The sequence below is a fragment of the Eretmochelys imbricata genome, chromosome 1, assembly GCF_965152235.1.
Source record: "Eretmochelys imbricata isolate rEreImb1 chromosome 1, rEreImb1.hap1, whole genome shotgun sequence".
Taxonomy (NCBI): Eukaryota; Metazoa; Chordata; order Testudines; family Cheloniidae; genus Eretmochelys; species Eretmochelys imbricata.
This window is the reverse complement of record NC_135572.1, coordinates 126,936,483-126,954,333: the sequence shown is the minus strand read 5'-3', so window position 1 is coordinate 126,954,333 and position 17,851 is coordinate 126,936,483. Positions and strand designations below refer to the sequence as shown.

The 17,851-nt window shown below is 41.8% G+C and overlaps 1 protein-coding gene across 3 annotated transcripts in view; it reads left to right on the top strand.

Annotated features, from left to right (window-relative positions):
* Window positions 1-17,851, top strand: part of ZBED1 (zinc finger BED-type containing 1) — a 217,263-nt gene that overhangs the window by 163,757 nt on the left and 35,655 nt on the right. For 2 of the 3 annotated variants that reach the window (XM_077815330.1, XM_077815309.1), the window contains one exon: window positions 3,141-3,348. In XM_077815330.1, coding sequence (XP_077671456.1) covers window positions 3,141-3,348 — 208 coding nt within the window. The remainder of the gene's footprint in view (window positions 1-3,140; window positions 3,349-17,851) is intronic. The other variant, XM_077815320.1, reaches the window with a different exon arrangement.

Below are 17,851 nucleotides of genomic sequence, written 5' to 3'. Positions count from 1 at the left end.
AGAGGTTCAGTGGGCGGGAAGGGGATCAGGGCTGGGGCCGAGGTCTGGGGCGCAAGGGGTGTATGAATGCACCGGCTGGGTGTGCAGTCTCTAGGGTGGGGTTGGAGATGAGGGGTTTGGTGTGTAGGAGGGGGTCCGGGCTAGGATTGAGGGGTTCAGAGAGCTGGAGTGGGATCAGGACTAGGGCAGGTGGTTGCGATGCGGGAGTGGGTGTGGGGTGCAGGGGAGTTTGGGTGTAGAAGGGGGTTCCAAGCTAGGGCAGGGAGTTGGGGCATGGGAGGGGGTTAGGAGTGCAGGCTCTGGCCGGCACTTATCTCAAGCAGCATGTTCCCCCTCTGACTCCTATGCAGAGGCACAGCCAGGCCAATGGGAGCTGCAGAGCTGGCACTTGGGGCGGGGGCAGCGTAGGAGCCGGAGCGGGGACATGCCACTGCTTCTGGGAGCCACGCAGAGCCATGGCAGGCAGGGAGCCTGCCTTAGCCCTGCTGCTCTGCTGACCAGACTTTTAATGGCCCTGTCAGTCGTGCTAACCAGAGCTGCCAGGGTCCCTTTTCCACCGGGCGTTCCGGTCAAAAACAGGACCCCTGGCAAACCTACTTATGTCTGTGCCATGAGAATTTTCCCTGGCCCTGTGTATGATTCCTACATGCTGAATGGGGGACAGAATAATCCAGTTCAGTTCAGAAGGAGAGCTTGAGTTTCACATTTACTTTATTTTCAGATGTGCAAGGCCCTCTGTGATCAACCTCATGCCTTCTGATACACTTAAACTGTTGTCAACATTGCTGGAAACAAAACTATCACAAGTTAGCAGGACTGCCACTTCTCTCTCTCCTCCAACCCAAGCATGTGTCTGAGCTCCACTGCTCCCATGTGATGGGACTCGCCATTCCTGACGCTTTACTGCAGCTGAGACTCAGACTGGGACCCCAGCGTTACCAGGTTGGCCCAAAACTAAGCCTTCCCCAGCTGAGCGAATGGATTCTGCAGGAAGCTTGTCTCAGCTTGAAGTTGCTCTGTAACCTTCCTGCCAGTGCCCAGCCCAAGCGGCTGGACTGGTTTGTGGGGTAGGGAAGGGGGAATCCTCCTTCCTTCTCCAGCTTCAGGGTGACTCCACAGCTGCTCCATGGAGGACACCAGCCCTAAATAACAGTGCTTCAGTGGAGCTGAGGAAATGGTAGAGTACAACAGAAGCCTCGCAGTCTGGACGCCGCAATTATAAAAAATATGAACTGACATGCAGATGAACTGGCCATGGAGTGCTCCTCCCATTTCAGGGGATCTCAGAGATTCATAAAAATATCAGAATGACCTGCCAAACAGGGTCTTCATAGAGCCCAAACAGATCACTTCTATAGGGTTTCCTTATGCCACCAGCCTGCAAAGTGGGAGGGACTTTGCTGAGGTTCAGCCTACGTCTTCCATATAGTAGCATGTTACATTGCTTCTGAGCTACTTTCTCCTTCCACTTTTTTCTTCCCCCCTACCCATGCTCTGTCTTCTTTGATTCCTTCCCTCTACTCCCCTTTCCACCTTTCTCTTGCTTCCTCACCTCTGCTTTCCTCTCCCCTACATTTTCCCTTTCTTTCTTTTTTCTTCCACCATCATTCTACTCCCCTTCCTCCTCCTCTCTCTCTTCCTAACTGTATAAAAGAGCTGTACATAGAATGGTACAGTTATTTATCTCTGCTCTTACTGAATGCACATGCCCCATTCGAGACCATCACACACCGCCATCTATTTTGCAGTGTATAGGCCCATTAAGGAGTAGGAATTACATATGTATTAGAAAAAATTGCTACAGGAGCTTGCCATACAAACAAAAAAAGTACTCCATTCTTTCCAAGCACCCTGTAGCATGATGACATTGTTTGGCAAGTGGACCCCAAAAAGGAAGCAGTGATACTAAAGCACAGTAGGAGCAAGTCAAATTGGGATGTTTGTATGCCATCATCCGTCTGACTTTTGGTGAAAGGCTTTATAACGGAAATGTGAAGCGTCACTGGGAGGAAGCTTATATTCTTCCATGTCAGAGAGCACAGTTAAACTTCCCATCATATGGTACTTAGTGTTTCAGAGAAAAAGCAGAAAACCTTCAAAACTATTAACCACATGAACAATATGCATCTCTGATTCTCTCAATCCAGTTGTGCAACAATTTTAAAAAAATGAAATGTATTTCATAACTTTTTAATTCAATTTTTTTTCTTGTTTTTATACATACCCCTTCCATATCATCCTGATACATGTAGCATTTTCGAAGTTGGGTGCTTCAAGTTATGCTCCTAAATCCATAATTAGACACTTAAATGGAAGCTTTGGTTGATTTTCCAAGGTATTGAACAACCTGTTTCCAGAGAAGTTAATAAGAGCTGCAGCTGCTTGAAAATTAGACCACTGTTATATAGGGGCCTAACTACGGATTTAGGGGCCTAACTACAGATTTAATAGCCTAACTTTAGGCACCCAAGTTTGAAAATTGTATATAGAGATATACACAGTATGTATTTCCCTAATGAGTCCTAATAAAACTGTGTGTGTGTATACACTGTTTTGTTAATACTTATCAGGGTAGATTTATTTCTGCTCCAGTTCCCCCTCCCCGCACATGGAGACAGCTGTGGGGATGGGGGTTTGCCCCTGGGGGAAGGTAGCTTTTTAAACTCCAGCCAGAATTCAATAGAAAAGTTGCCTGGAAGAGCACATCTACTGATTAGCCTGGCCCTGCTCACTGGTAGGGTGGCAGGGAGCTTTTTGCATTTCTGCATTCCCACTCCAGATGAACTTACCACTGCCAGGGGCCCACAGTGTTGAGAGCTGGTGCAAACCCAAAGGTTAAATTGAACCCATCATTTTCAAAACACCTTACAAAAATTAACTAATTAATCCTTACAGTGCCAGAGGAAGGGAGGGGTGATTCTATCCATTTTCTAGATCGGTAAACTGAGGCCTGGAGTTTGTCATTTTTCTCCAGAGGAGTCCATCATTGTCAGTTTTACAGTTCACATGCAATCACCAATCATCCATTATGCTGAAAGTTGTGTTTAAGATGTGTAGCAGGAATCTTGTGTTGCTTTTGTGTCAGGAATCTTCATTCAGTCTCTGAAGTCATCACACTTTTTCTGCACTTTCTTCCTTAGCAGGGGTGATGCTGGTCCCTGAAAGGAAAACAGAGGACGGATTTGAGGAGCACTTTGGGTTGAACTACTTGGGACATTTCCTGTTGACTAACCTTCTCTTTGAAACACTGAAGCAATCAGGAACTTGCAGTCACAATGCTAGAGTCATCACCGTCTCGTCAGCCACCCATTATGTAGGGAGATTGCATCTTAATGATTTACAAAGCAGGTACAAATATATTTTTTTTCTGTTTGCACTGGACTGCCACAAACTGCATAGATTAAAGTCAGTATAAATTGTCATTCAATGTCAGCTGTGATTTTCGTTAACCAGAGGCTCAAATAATTGCTGATACCATTAACTTTCATAACGCTGTGATAGCTTTTGGCTTGAGCAACCCTTCCAGTCATGGGTAGGAAAGAAAAATAGCATATAAACACATTTATAAATTGAGTCTGTTTTACACTGGGCCTTGAAAATCTTTCGGCGCATTTTGGTTCTTATATAATTGTGATGAATGTGATATAAAAAACATTAGACTGACTCCATAACCAGGACATTCAGGATTCTATGTAACTGGGGCTTTGTAAAATGGCGTATGGTATGTAAAATGGATTCTGGACTCAGGTAATTATCCTACAATCAGATCCACAGGCAGATGCCAGCACAGAGCCCCATTGTAATTCCCCTCCAGTGTAACGCACCACTGTTGTGGTATGCCAGAGCCGTTCTTAGCTTAAAGGGTTTCAGTGCTTCTGGACTACTGAAACTTTGTGATCTGCCAAAGACAACCACTCCTGCCTGGCTGGCTGGCTTTTAGCTTCTCCCGCACCCACACATTGTCAGCTTCTTCTTCCTTGGCAGCTCCACCAGCTGGCACACAGGTCTTCTCTAACTAGCCAGAAGCACGCTGTATAAGCTTCTCCTCAGAAACCCTGCCAGCTGGCTGCCACTGCACTATGTTGCAGATGGCATTCCTCCTGCTCAAGTACCATAACCTAACCCTCTCCCTGCTTCTCCTGCTTCCCTCCACAGCTAGCATGCTATATCCCTACTATGCCTTTTGTCCACCCTGCCTATTTGCCTTTTCCCTAAGTGTACGCCTACAGCTGCTGCCCAGCTGCTCCGGCTCTACTCTCTCTCCACTGTCCTCCAGCTACACAGTACTCTCACTCCACACACTGTGCCAGCTTTCCCTGTTCGGCTCTCAGCCTTACTGATCAGCCCCTCTGACTGACTGCAACCATGTTCCCACACCCCAACATACCTGCCATGCCCCTTTGCCCGCCTCCTAGCTTTGTCACCCCCATGTCTTCTGAACTTTCCAAAAATGTTGACTGATTAAGGGGCTAACAGAATCCAAAAGTGTATTAATGCCTTTTTTTAAGCTGGGCAAAGGTGCTACATAGCAGCATTTTTCCAAATAACAGACCATGTGACTCTGTTTTCTCTTTTGTGCAAGAAAATACAAACCTTTATGCTAAGTGAAACAGGGCTGCTTGTTTAATTAATTTGAGAGTGAGAGAATTGTGTTTCCAAGCTCGATTTACTAACTAATTCAAATGGCTTTATTCTTGCAGTCAAAGTCAAAGAGTTTCAGCTGGTTTCATACTGAAACTAAGCATTTCACATAATTTCCATACCCAGTCATATCTCAGTCCCTGTGACCCTCAACAAGGACCTTAGCAAACATTTTGAGGCACCTGGTCTGACTTTTCACTTTGGAATGAAACCTAAAGGCAGAAGGCTTGTGTCTTTTATTGCAAATATTTCACATGTGAACACCACATTAAACATGTCAAGACTTTCTATCTGATTTCTGATTTTATTCTAGGCTATCCATTCCATCACAAGTATATTGCATAATCTCCACAGAGCAGTTGTAATTTCATCTCTCACTTGTAAAACAAGCAAGGAAATTATCCTTACACTTCACATAAAGTACATATGCATTATCTATGATCTGTATGCACTGGATCAGTGGTTCTCAAAGCTGATCCGCCGTTTGTTCAGGGAAAGCCCCTGGCGCGCCGGACCAGTTTCTTTACCTGCCGCGTCCTCAGGCCATTGGCTTGGTTTGCCGCTCCAGGCCAACGGGGGCTGCGGGAAGGGAGGCCAGCACATCCCTTGGCCCACGCCGCTTCCCTGCAGCGCCCATTGGCCTGAAGCAGCAAACCACAGCCAGTGGGAGCCGCGATCGGCTGAACCTGCGGACTCAGCAGATAAACAACCCAGTCCGGCACCCCAGGGGCTTTCCCTGAACAAGCGGCAGACCGGCTTTGAGAACTACTGCACTGGATGATGCCATTTAATGCAGCTCTGCTATGTCTGTAGATAACAACAGCTTCCTTTATTACAGAGAAACCTTGTACAGTGCCTCTTTAGTTTAGGATGTATTTTACCAGTAGCTCACTGTTATTAACTCTTTTTTCAGGGAGATATACACATAAATGTTTTAATTTAGAAAAGCTGTGGCTTAATATGTATAGGAAAAATCTTGCAGCAAAAGTGCCAGTGAGTTTACTATGCAGTCTTGGTGTTGCACAGGTGTAAATTAGGACAGAATCTGGCTAGTTGTGTGCATTTCTAACCAGTGGGAGTTCTGCCTGAATAGAGAGTTCTGACCTACCATATATACACACCCACCAAAGATTTCAAGAAGTGAATTGCAATTTGAACTCCAGACCTATATCTGTGAAAAGACAGCCCTCTCCCCAGACAGGAGAGGCTCTCCACTTATTTTCTCAGTGCCAGATGAATTGTTACTCAAACAATGCCCCACTCAAATCAGTGAACCTAGTTGTGTGTGTGTATGTGTGAGAGAAAGAGAGAGAGAGAGAGAGTCTGACTGCTCACCAATGTAAGGGAGTTCAATAACCTGGCCTATGCCAGCATGGAGAACTATTACGGTATCATAAATACACAGAAATTGACTATACCACACAACTTGAGATGCGTTGATTCAGAGTAGGATATAACAACTTCACAGCTATAATAAGTAAATCCCAGAATAACCATTACAGTATTGTTCATTGTGCTAACTCCTAATGATTTCCCCCTATTTCTTTCTTTTAAAAGTGATTTTAAAATACTAATGTAACAGATTATTGCTACTTTTCTAATGTAATATAACGACCTAAATCCACATAAGCAACAGAATCAAAGTTAAAGGTCATACCACCCTTACCTCACCCTTTCCTGCCTACATGTTGCAGTAACATTCATGGCTCTTGGGAGATTTCACATCACAGGACTCTTAAAGCTCCACAGCACACTACTTTGGACCACTGTCTTGGACTTAACCTGGTGAGGAGTGAGACCCCATAGTGCTTTTAAAGATGCAAATACTTTGGTTTTTTTTTTTAAAGTCTGTGTGTGTGTGTGTGTGTGTGTGTGTGTAAAATATGCCCCAGGGAGGGCAACATAGTTAGTTTTATGATACTGTGTATCTCTCTCCATTTATTCTGCTGAACTGCCACATTTTCTAAGAGACAATGCCAAAGTCACCCCTTGTTTTTGCAGTTAAGATGACTGCAAAATCTGTGTGACCATTTTTCACATACCTTTTTTGTAATTTTGAGCTGCCTTTGGTTGGTTCTGATTGGTCACGTGGTATTGGTTCCGGTTTTCTGATTGGCTGAACATACCCCATATTATCAGGAGAGTTAGTAGATCACCTCCCTTTAAGTAAATTGCTATGTGTGCTGACTGGTAGAAATATCGATAAAAGCAGGGATAACTGCTTATCATGCACTCATCCATCCAAAGATACTTCCGGGATTTTAAATTGGTGGTGCCCAAACTGATGACCCATTAGTAACACCAGAGGGGAGACCCATCCCTCCATCTGAGACCCCAGAGAGAGAAAGGTAGAAGGCCATCACTACTTCGGTGCACAAACCCCAGGTAGGGAGCTGGCCAAGGAGCTGCCCTGTATTAAATTCTCTGCTCCACCAGACTTCCTCTGTCACCTTTTCCATATTCTGTGGACTCCTTGTTGGATTTTTCTTCTGTTTCTTTCTTTTTTTTAAATGGAACGCTTCACGAATATGAATGTAATTCTGGTGCAGGGGCCATGCTAGTTGGATATAATCTGTTTTATCTACACCTCTGTTCTCTTGCTCCAACGGCCCAAAATTCTGGTTTGAAGTCACAAACCACATCGAATACACTGGCCACAAAACACCAGAAGGAGAAATGATTTTAAAATGGTCTCTTTCCTGTGAATAAAGTTACATAAAATATATACAGTGACCTTTGTTATGTTTCTCTTTCTCGTGTTTGTGCTTCTAGTGCTCTGACTTCTACATGTCTTTCTCCTGTACCTTTCTCCCTCTTATATCTCTATTAATTTGCACCTTTTTTCTTTTGATTTCTTTGTTGTATCAATTCCTTTTTCCTCCTTTTTTTCTCTTTTTAATCTGTTTACTTGATTTCTAATTTTACATTTTCATCTTCTTTTCTCTTCTTCTTTTGTATATTTATTTCTGTATCTTGGTCTTTTAGCTTTTGCCTCTCTATTTCCATCCTTGCCTTTGTTTTCCTTCTCTGCTCGTTCTGTTTCTCCATTTTCACCTCCTTCTCCATTTTCACCTCCCATTTCTCTGTTTGCTTCTCATCCGCTTGCCCTTCCACCCCTCCAACCCCATTCCTCTCTTCTGGATGTTAATTTCCCACTAATAGGGCATGCTGTCTGGGTACACTGTGACAAGATACAGCTTGTTCCACATGGACAAAGCATAGCTTGTTTCATGTGGTCTGTTGGAAAGGAAAACTCACAAGAGCAATGACTGTTCTCACAATGCTTTTGCTGAAGAACATGCTAAAGAACATCAAACATCTTTGTGGTCTTTCAGATCCAGTCCATTTTCAACAGATCTCACATGAGCTCAGGCGAAACCTACCCCACCCATCATCCACATTTTGAAAAATAGCTCTTTAAAGAGTAGTGTATTCCATGAATGTATTCTCTGCATGTCAGAAAACAAAGTTGTGCCTGGAGGTGGGTGAGAAACAATTTTCTTGCCCCATGAGAATTTTTGAGATTTTGAATTTTTGCCCATCTCAAATGGGATGAAAAACTGAAATCTAAAAAATATAAATAAATAAATAAATAAATAAAATTAAATAAATCACAGGCCCATAATATGAAAAAAAAAAAAAAAACACATTAGATTGGGTCAGTCAAAATGTTTCAATGTACATCTACACTTGGAGCTGGAGATGTAATTCCCAGCTTGAGGAGGCATACGCACACTAGCTCTGATCAAGTTAGCACACTAAAAATAGTGTAGCTGTGATGGTGTGAGTGGTGAAATGGGCCAGCTGCTCAAGTATGTGCCTCAGATGGGGTTATACTTGGGATGTCTAGCCCCTGACACCACTCACACTGTGCCAATTTATTCATATCTTAAAATAGTTTGGTTTTAGTTCAGTTAAAATACTAGTGAAGATTTGGTGAAGGTATAGGGGGAGGATAGGACTAACTTCTTATTTTATCCAAACCATCTGCCTCTCAAGTTTTAAATTAAAGTGAGGAATAGCCCCTCATCCCCACAGAAATGGAACCTAAGGTTATATATCTCTGAATAACTGGGACTATTATGTATTTTTAATTGCTCATATAAGACTGGTAGAAAATTTTCTCTGCCAAGCTTGTTGTGTTTTTGACTAAATAAATATTTTTTGTAAAAGGGGTCTGTTTTCAACAACAAAAAATTCAAATTTTCATTGAAAACGCAGATGCCCGAAAAATGAGCTATTTTATCTGAAAATTGTAATATTTTGATTTGGAAATGCTGCCACAATGCCTTATGTGAATTGAAGTTCAGTTCCTTCATGTCGCTATTCTCCTTCATGGGATGGGCTCCCTGGCCACACTGCGTCTCCCATACTGCACCACCACAACTCTTTAAGGGGGTTGACTTTTGTGCAGCGTGGGAAACATCATCCAACGAGGGAGCCCAGCCTACAGAAGAGAATGGGAGCTTGAGGCGCTGGAACTAAAGTTCCCATAAGGCACTACAGCAGCATTTCCAACTCAAAATATTTTGATGTTCGGATGATCTGTTTTGGTTTTCAGCTGAAATTTTTCAGTTTTCAAATTACCACTGAAAATCAAAATTTTCCACAGATATAAGCCCCATTTTTGACCAGCTGTATTACATAAGAGCGGCAATACTAAGTCAGACCAAAGGTCCATCTAGCCCAGTATCCTGTCTTCCGACAGCAGCCAATGCCGGGTGCCCCAGAGGGAATGAACAGAACAGGTAATCATCAAGTGATCCATCCCCTGTTGTCCATTCCCAGCTTCTGACAAACAGAGGCTAGGGACACCATTTCTTACCCATCCTGGCTAATAGCCATTGATGGACCTATCCTCCATTAATTTATCTACTTTCTTTTTGAACCCTGTTATAGTCTTGGCCTTCACAACATTCTGTGGCAAGGAGTTCCACAGGTTGACTATGCATTGTGTACTCAAATGTTTTTCCCCATAAAGGAACAAATAATCCTGCCCACCCACCCTGCCTCCAGATAGTGAGATCCCCAAGCACAACAGAATAGGTGCATTTGTACACTGAGGGTGAAGGGGGTTGGATTTGGGGACACCATGTTGGAAGTAGGACACAGAGATTCCAAGTGGTTTCCTTGAGTGCTCTAATATGGAGAGGTTTGGTAACAAGTGAGGGAGGAGTAAGGCCCAGACCAGTGGATCCATCTCTAAGTTGCCTGATCAGCCATTGTCTTCCATGAACATGAGCGTACGAGCAATGGGAGCTACTGAAGCTGCGAAAATTTGCAGCAGTGGCGGCGGCGGCCATGGAGTGGCTACATGGCCTGAGAGAAGGGTCTTTTCTCCCCAGCACTTGTACAGCATCGTGCTTCACAGCCCAGGTACTTGTGCTATATGTTGATTTTCAAGATTTGGCCAAGAAACTTTTAAAATATTGTTTGGAAGCATTTTTAGGCTTTGATGAGTTACTCTGCCTACTTCATACATACCTTGTTGGTCCTGGCTTTGACTGAAATGTTCATGTGTAATTTCCACATTCTATCTCTACTTTCCACCTTGCTGCCGCTTTTGGAAATAATTGGTTTTTCATCACAAATCATGCAGGGATCAGCTTACTGTGATTCAGTGTGACAAAGTATTTGGGAAATTTAAAACCTACTGAATGGGAGGAAGGTGACAATAATACTTCTTTCCCCCTGTTTCCTTGACCACTTGAGCTGCACTGCATGGCCTGGGTTCTCAAGACACACACATGAATCATAAATGACATTTTAAAGATTTTGGTGAGGTTGGATTATTGGCTTCATACAGTTTGAAGAGAATTTTAGTGTGCCATAAATAGTTCAAAGGCAAACCAAAATTATAGGATAGAAAAGACTGCACCAAACAAGCCTCAAATCAAATATCATTCTGAGTAAGAAGGAAAGGGAAACATTTTATTTTTTGCTTTTACTGTCTGCTGATCTTTGCCATTTTAGACTTGCTAAATAAAAATCCCCTCTGCACAAGCTATTTTTCATTTTCCATACTTTTATTAATCCCACATCTTTTCTGACAGCTGGATGTGGGTCTCTGGTGACATGCAGCTTTATATAACTAAGGCCTTCATAAAGGCATTGAATCTGGGAAGTGGATCATCCTCGAGGTCCAAAAATCTCAGGCGTTTGAGTTGTGTCTGTACCTGTTTCAGCTGTATTCCCTCCTTCAGCCATCTGTGTCCTAAGGGGAAGTGGGGTTTTCATGAGATGTCTTGAGTGTTTTTAGTAAATCATTTTCTTCTCTGGCCATTATCTTCTTCATTCTGTTACTAAATTAACTTAATGGTTTTGATGACTGTGTACCTCTGTGAGTCCTCAGCTGTATTCTTACCCAGGGTATGTACAAACAAACTTTGACAAAGCAGAGAAAATTAAAAAGAAAATAGCAGATTTTTTTTGGTACTGCTAGCCTTAGAGACTGAAGTTTTTTATCACTCTATATAATAGATAGAGATAGTGCAAGTGTTTCCTCTCGGTCCTGCTAATGGTCCTCAGTGCTTTTTTGGAAATAGCTCTGTAGGTTGGGGGTCATTCAGTCTTAATGCCATTCAAGCCTTGACCTCTCTGCTCAGATAGCATGATTAAGTCGATGGGTGCTGAGGATGCTGAGCAGCTCCCAGGATGAAAACATGGTATATAGATACCTCAGCTAAAGGCACTGGACTGAGCCCAGCTTATTTCACATGGGCCATCCAAGGGTAATAACTCTTGTTCATTTTTAAGCAGGCTAGAAGTGGTGCGGGCTGCAGGGACATGCTGTCCGCTGCTTCCCGCAACTCCCATTGGCTGAGAATGGTGAATTGCGGCCACTGGGAGCTGCAGGCGGCCATGCCTGTGAACGGTCAATGTAAACACTGTCTCATGGCCCTCTAGTGGATTACTCTGAAGGGCTGTGTGTGGCCCGCGAGCCACATGTTGCCCACCACTGATCTAGAAAGAGAACACATAGAGGTAAGACTGATACCATCATTGTCTCACCTTTGTCCTTTTTCCCCAAGCTGCTTTGTTTGTGTCCATCTTCATTGAGATTATTTTTTCCCAAACTGCCTTGATTCTATATTTTAAATATATACTTGAATGTGAATGTTTTGGAACTTTATACGTAAAGAAAATCCATTGAGTCTATTTCTTGTATTTGCCGTTTGATTTTGCCTTTTCCAGCAATTTCTTATTTTTAACGGCAACATCATAGAATTCTAAACAGGAATAGCTGAGGTTGCATATAATGCAAAGCACACTTTTGATCACTTCAACACCTGGGCGATTCGTCTCGTCCGTCCAAAGGTTTGGTGGTGGGTGGGCAGACTGCTGTATTTTCAACAGTTTTGATCTGTTATCGCTTAAACTACGGAATTAGGAACACTGCAGCATCTTTAGCTTGACACATTTTTAACATTAGATTCCCAGTGTATTGTGATAATAATGCAAATCTTTAGACCCACATAAAAAGAAACTGGCCGATTTAAATTATTTTTCTGGCAACTGGCAAATCCATAAAATATCCGACCAGGCTGGTCAAATATCGACCAGGTGGTAACCCTACATCCCGGCTATGATGAAGCGGCTTTAAGGAACTCCCTTGCTCCCTGGTGCACAACCAGCACTACAGGAGTGTGGAAGAACTTCCACAGAGGCCTTGTTCTCCCTTCCACGTATATGGGCGGGGAGTGGTCAGACCTTGGCAGTATACCAGGGGAAGTAGTCTGTACAAGCATAGGGCTGATGCAGATTACTTCCCCTGAGGTGAAGGGGAAACCAGGAACTAGATTGTGACCTTCAGAGTCCTGGTCCGCTCCTGGGACAGTGCGGCTATGTGCTGCTCCTTACAAAGGGCTTGTGGCAAAGCCGTGACTGAGCATACTATTGATTGTGGGGATTTTGAATTAAACAAATGAGTACTGTTCATGTTTCTTATTTAGCTACTTCAAGTGGTAACAAATAGTTCAAGTAATTACTTCTAAGCTTCTGTATTTGTAGAAAATGGGTATTTTGTCAATACTGACTTGTGCCAATATCTATATGTGGGTTTGTTTTCTGTGAATATGGACATCCTGTAGTTGCTCCTAGAACGAATCATTACTGTTCAAAAGTAGATAAGGAAAGGGTATACCGGTCATTCATAACTGCCTTTTTAAAAGTGAGGATTCTGCTGTTCCTTTGAGGGATCTGGCCTTTGTTGTCACATTGCATAGATTTCAGACTTCAGCCCATGACTGTGGAAGTGGGAGAGTGGAAGGAAGCCTTTCAGCGGTACTTTAGAAGGGGGACCCAGGCCGTATTACAATGATGTGTCCTTTCCTGCGTGGAAAGTGGTGCCCATGCTGGCAAGGCCCATTCTGATTTATTTTGTTATTAATATTTTGTAATATGGCGCCTTAACATTTATTTCCAGGCTGCAGGTTTACAAAAAGAGAGAGAGGAATTCACTCTTCCTTTCCCACATATTATAAATGAATCTGTGTATGATCACACAAGTCATGGAGTGACTGATTTCAGAGAGTGGGAAAAGCTCTGAGACTCGATCAATTAATTCCTTTCTTTCTTTCGACTGCAGATCAGAACAAGGGCTCTGGCTAGACTGGTTTAGGAAATATACTCTGCCTCTGGCAGTTCAAGAAATCTGGCAACACAGGGCTAGGTTCTCAGTTGGTATAAATGGATGTTGCTCCATTAACTTCTCTAACCAAACTAACATCAATATTTTAAAATTCTGGTATTTGAACTTAGGCACCTATGACCACATTTTCAAAAAATAATATATCAAGTGTGTATATAACATTTGCACAAGAAAATGCAGGCTGAGCACTCATTATGCAATAGCATGTGTGTGGTAGATGTAATTGGTAGCAGGACAGGTACAGTACACATCTCTGTGATGAAATATAGGTAATTTGGTGTATTAGTTCCTTTGAATTTAGTTCTATTTCACTATTGTATATCATGGAATTGTAGAAATGTAGGGCTGGAAGGGGGCCTCAAGAGGTCATCAATCCTACTCCCCTGCCCTGAGGCAGGACCATGTAAAAGTAGACCACCTCTGACAGGTGTTTGTCCAACCTGTTTTTAAAAACCTCCAATGACAGAGATTCCAGAACCTCTCTTAGAAGTCTATTCCAGAGCTTAACTACCGCTATAGTAGAAAGCTTTTCCTACTATCTAACCTAAATCTTCCTTGCTGGAGATTAAGTCCATTACTTCTTATCCTACCTCCAGTGGACATGGAGAACAATTGATCACCGTTGTCTAGTCTATATAACAACCCTTGACATATCAGAAGACTGTCATTAGGTTCCCCCCATAAGTCTCCTTTTCTCAGGACTAAACGTACAAATTTTTTTAACCCTTTCCTCAGAGATCAGGTTTTCGGAATCTTTTAACATTTTTATTCTTTCCTGGACTGTCTCCAGTTTGTTCACATCTTTCCTATATGTATGTTTGTTTTTCAATTAATAAGACTTTTTTCAGCAGGAATATACATATTTTCTCAGATCCTCCCATTCTGCCCTTTCTTGGTTTGTGGTTTCCTTCACTTACATCAATGGAAAATGACTCTTCAGTCTCTGAGAAGTGATTGTACAGGATAAAGAGATGTAGCACAGACAAGTAACCTTCATAAATATAATGAGCAATATTTTGGACTCTGAGTTTGGTTTATCATAAAAAGGGAAATGAACTATTTATAACAAATAGCCAGAAAAGATGCACCTAGGTTCTGCAAAGCATCTATGTAGCTTTGTTAAAAAATAAACAAACTGTAAAATCTTTTAAAAGTCTTAGGGCATGTCTACACTGTTGCTTAAGTCGATGTAATTTACGTTGCTCAGGGGTGCGAAAGACCCACCCTCTGAACAACGTAAGTTACATTGACTTAAAGGAGTGTCCACACTTCACTGAGGTGGAGTAATTACATCAACGGGCAAGAGCTCTCCCGTCTTCACCAGATGTGCTACATTGGCATAACTGCATCAATACAGTAGGTCAGCCGTGAACACAAGCCCTTCGAGAATACTTTAAACTCCTGCATGCCATTCTTCGGGGGACAAAATCTAGAAATCTGATAGCACTGTCAGTGTTTAATAATGGTCTTTTAGATTCTTGACTAAGCAACAATGGTGTTAAAATATAAATCATTTAAGAAGTTTAGTCATTTTAATAGATCGTGCCAGCTTTTGCTATATAAACTGATTCTACCCTAGGCATGCATTGCAGTTGTGCCTGTGGTCTTTCATTAAAAACCCCAGCATGTTACCCACATTGTGCAGCAGTCCCCAAGTTTTGATGGAAGACACAGCTATTTGGCTGTACTGCAGTTTGATCTTAGGGCTCTGTGCCCTGTAGCTAATTAAACACACTGGGAATTGAAAGGGCATGATGGGAGAGGGAGAAGGCATCAGGGTTTTGACCTGTAAAACAATACAGTGGTTAGGGTCAGAAAATCTGAACTTACAGCACCAATGAGATTAAATATAGCTATTTATTGTGATCTCAGCACACTCAGGGTGGCTCTCTGAGGCTTTTGCTTAAGTAAGAGGGGGTGGGGAAGAAAGCCTTCAGGATTTTAGAAATGACATTGAGAGGACATTTAATGTGTTGTTCTAACTAGAACTGGGCAAAATGCTGATTTTTCGGTTCCCTGGTAGTTCAAAAAAAAATTGGTTTGAGTTGAACAAAACATTTTATTAAACCTGAAATTAAACATTTTGCTTTGGGTACTTTTAATAAAACCAAAGTAAATTAAGGGCTAGATTCACAAAACATAGCGGAGGAGGAGGTGATGGTAGTGGTGGGTCTTTCTTAACCTCTCCTGTTGAAGTTGTTCCACTTTGTATGAAATAATTAAATATTCATTGAACCAGAGAGAGAGAGTGACTATGACTCTATAGCCTGGTGATTAGGACATTCACCTGGAGAGGTGTGTGGAGGGAAACCTGGGTTTGTAGAGAAACAATGCCTTAACATGATGCTAGGGAGACAGCTGTTGGAGATAGCCCCTTATGGGTGATTTGTAAAACCAACTTCCTGATTAGAATTGATTGAAATTTTTTTTATTTCTCTGCAAATTTAGGCCAAACCAAACAAAAAAAATCTTTCATTAATAACCCCAAACCTTGTGGCAAAAAAATGGGGGGGGGGGGGGGGAAATTGGGTTTCCATCTAAAAAACAAAACAAAATAGTTTTTCAATGAAAAGTTAAAAATTTCCATGGAAAACAGATTTTTTTGTGACAAAATTGTTTAGTCAAAAACCATATTTTCTTGTGAAAAACAGTTTAAACAGAAAATTTTCACCCAGATCTAATCCTGATCAGCTGTGGTCACCGGAGATTCCAAAGCATTTTCGTAAGAGTAACAGTGTTGTTCATTCTGTTGTCTTTGACTAATTTGATTCTGTCTACTTACTTTCCCTTGTAGTTTCAATAGAGTAAATTATTCTTTCTTTCCACTACTATGTAGTATAGCTGATGCAGAATTCCCTCTAGAGAGGATTTCTTTTCATTGGTGGGAGAAATAACCCACACACTTCCCGAGACCACTTAGAAATTAACGAGTCTGCTCTACAGCCTTACCTAAGAGGCCTCTGTCTTTTAGCTCATGCAGTAGAGGTTCCTGCACTAGGCTCCAGAGGTCTCAGGTTCAGTCCTGCCCATCAACGAGCAGGGTCTGTCAGCGTTGCAGATGATCTGTAAAGTATTTTGAGATCCTTCTGGTTGAAGGATCTTAAAATTTGGTCAGTTTTCTTGCACAGTTTTATAAAAGATGCTGCAGAGAGAACATAGAGAAAGTGGAGAGTACACAGAAGAGCAACTAGGATGGTGAGAGATTTGCATTGAAATTGATAGGCTCTGAGGCTAAATTCAGGGAGTTAAATATATATTGTACTACCTGGATTATAGGGGATACGATTATGCTATGTGATTCTATATGAGGAGGGAGAGGAATTTCATTAGTTAGCAAAGACTTGGCTGGGATGATTTAGTTGGTGTTGGTCCTGCTTTGAGCAGGGGATTGGACTAGATGACCTCCTGAGGTCTCTTCCAACCCTAATATACTATGATTCTATGAAAAGTAAGACAAGAAATAATGGAATTAATAGTAGTAACTGGGTTTTCAGGACCTGTGTCAATGTTTTATTAATGTTTAATTCAAGTCCCTTTTAATGAAGGTTATTTTTACCTCATTATCATTTGATCAGAGAAAACCAATTCAATGTGTTTTCATTACTTTTATTCAAGACCATAAACAACTACGAGGTAACGAACTTATTATATTTCTCTAAAGTTCTAAACAATATGAAAATTAGATTGAGGTTACAATGTAAATCAAGTTAGTCAAATCAAGGAGTTAACAATAATACAAATTAAAATTGGTTAACTAAAAAGAAAACAATTTGAGACCAATAATTGCTCAGACAAATTGCATGAGCACATTCAGCAATCAAATTATAAAGTTAACATAATGACTGAATGGTGTACTTAGTCTTTCTGTCTCTGTGGAGTTGATTTAGCAGCTTATACTTTCCTTTGTGGAAATAATGTGTTAAGGTTAGATTCCTTTTCAAACCCGGGGTGACATCGAGTGATCTGCTTTGAACCTAGGTTAATTGATGCCCAGTGGTAACTTGTACTATGGACTTATATGCATCCGCTATAACTGGTCTCTCTCTTTCTCTCTCACAGACACAGACACACACACACACCCTAAACTATAACTGCACTACTTTGACTAACTCCGTCATTTTTATTCCAATGCAATAACACTAAAAGTGGTTTTTATTCATTATTAAAAGTCCTAGTCCACTCCTAGACCCGGCTGATACCTTTATAATGGTTGAGCTACTTTATCTATTATGTTACAGCTCAGACAATTGACTGATGTTATGACACTTTATATGATCTTCTTTATTACTATCTCACAGCTAAATACATGGTGGAACAGCTTGTTTAGCATAAATAGTGAACACATATTTCAAGGGACCATTTCAAGTGGCCACTTTACCTTGAATGGTCCCTTGAAATATGTGTTAACTGCTTATGCTAAACAATCTGTTCCATCTTGTATTTAGCTGTAACCCTTTCAGTACATTTCCTAGACCTGAAGAAGAGCTCTGTGTACCTCAAAAGCTTGTCTCTCTCTCTCACCAACAGAAGTTGGTCCAATAAAAGATATTACCTCACTCA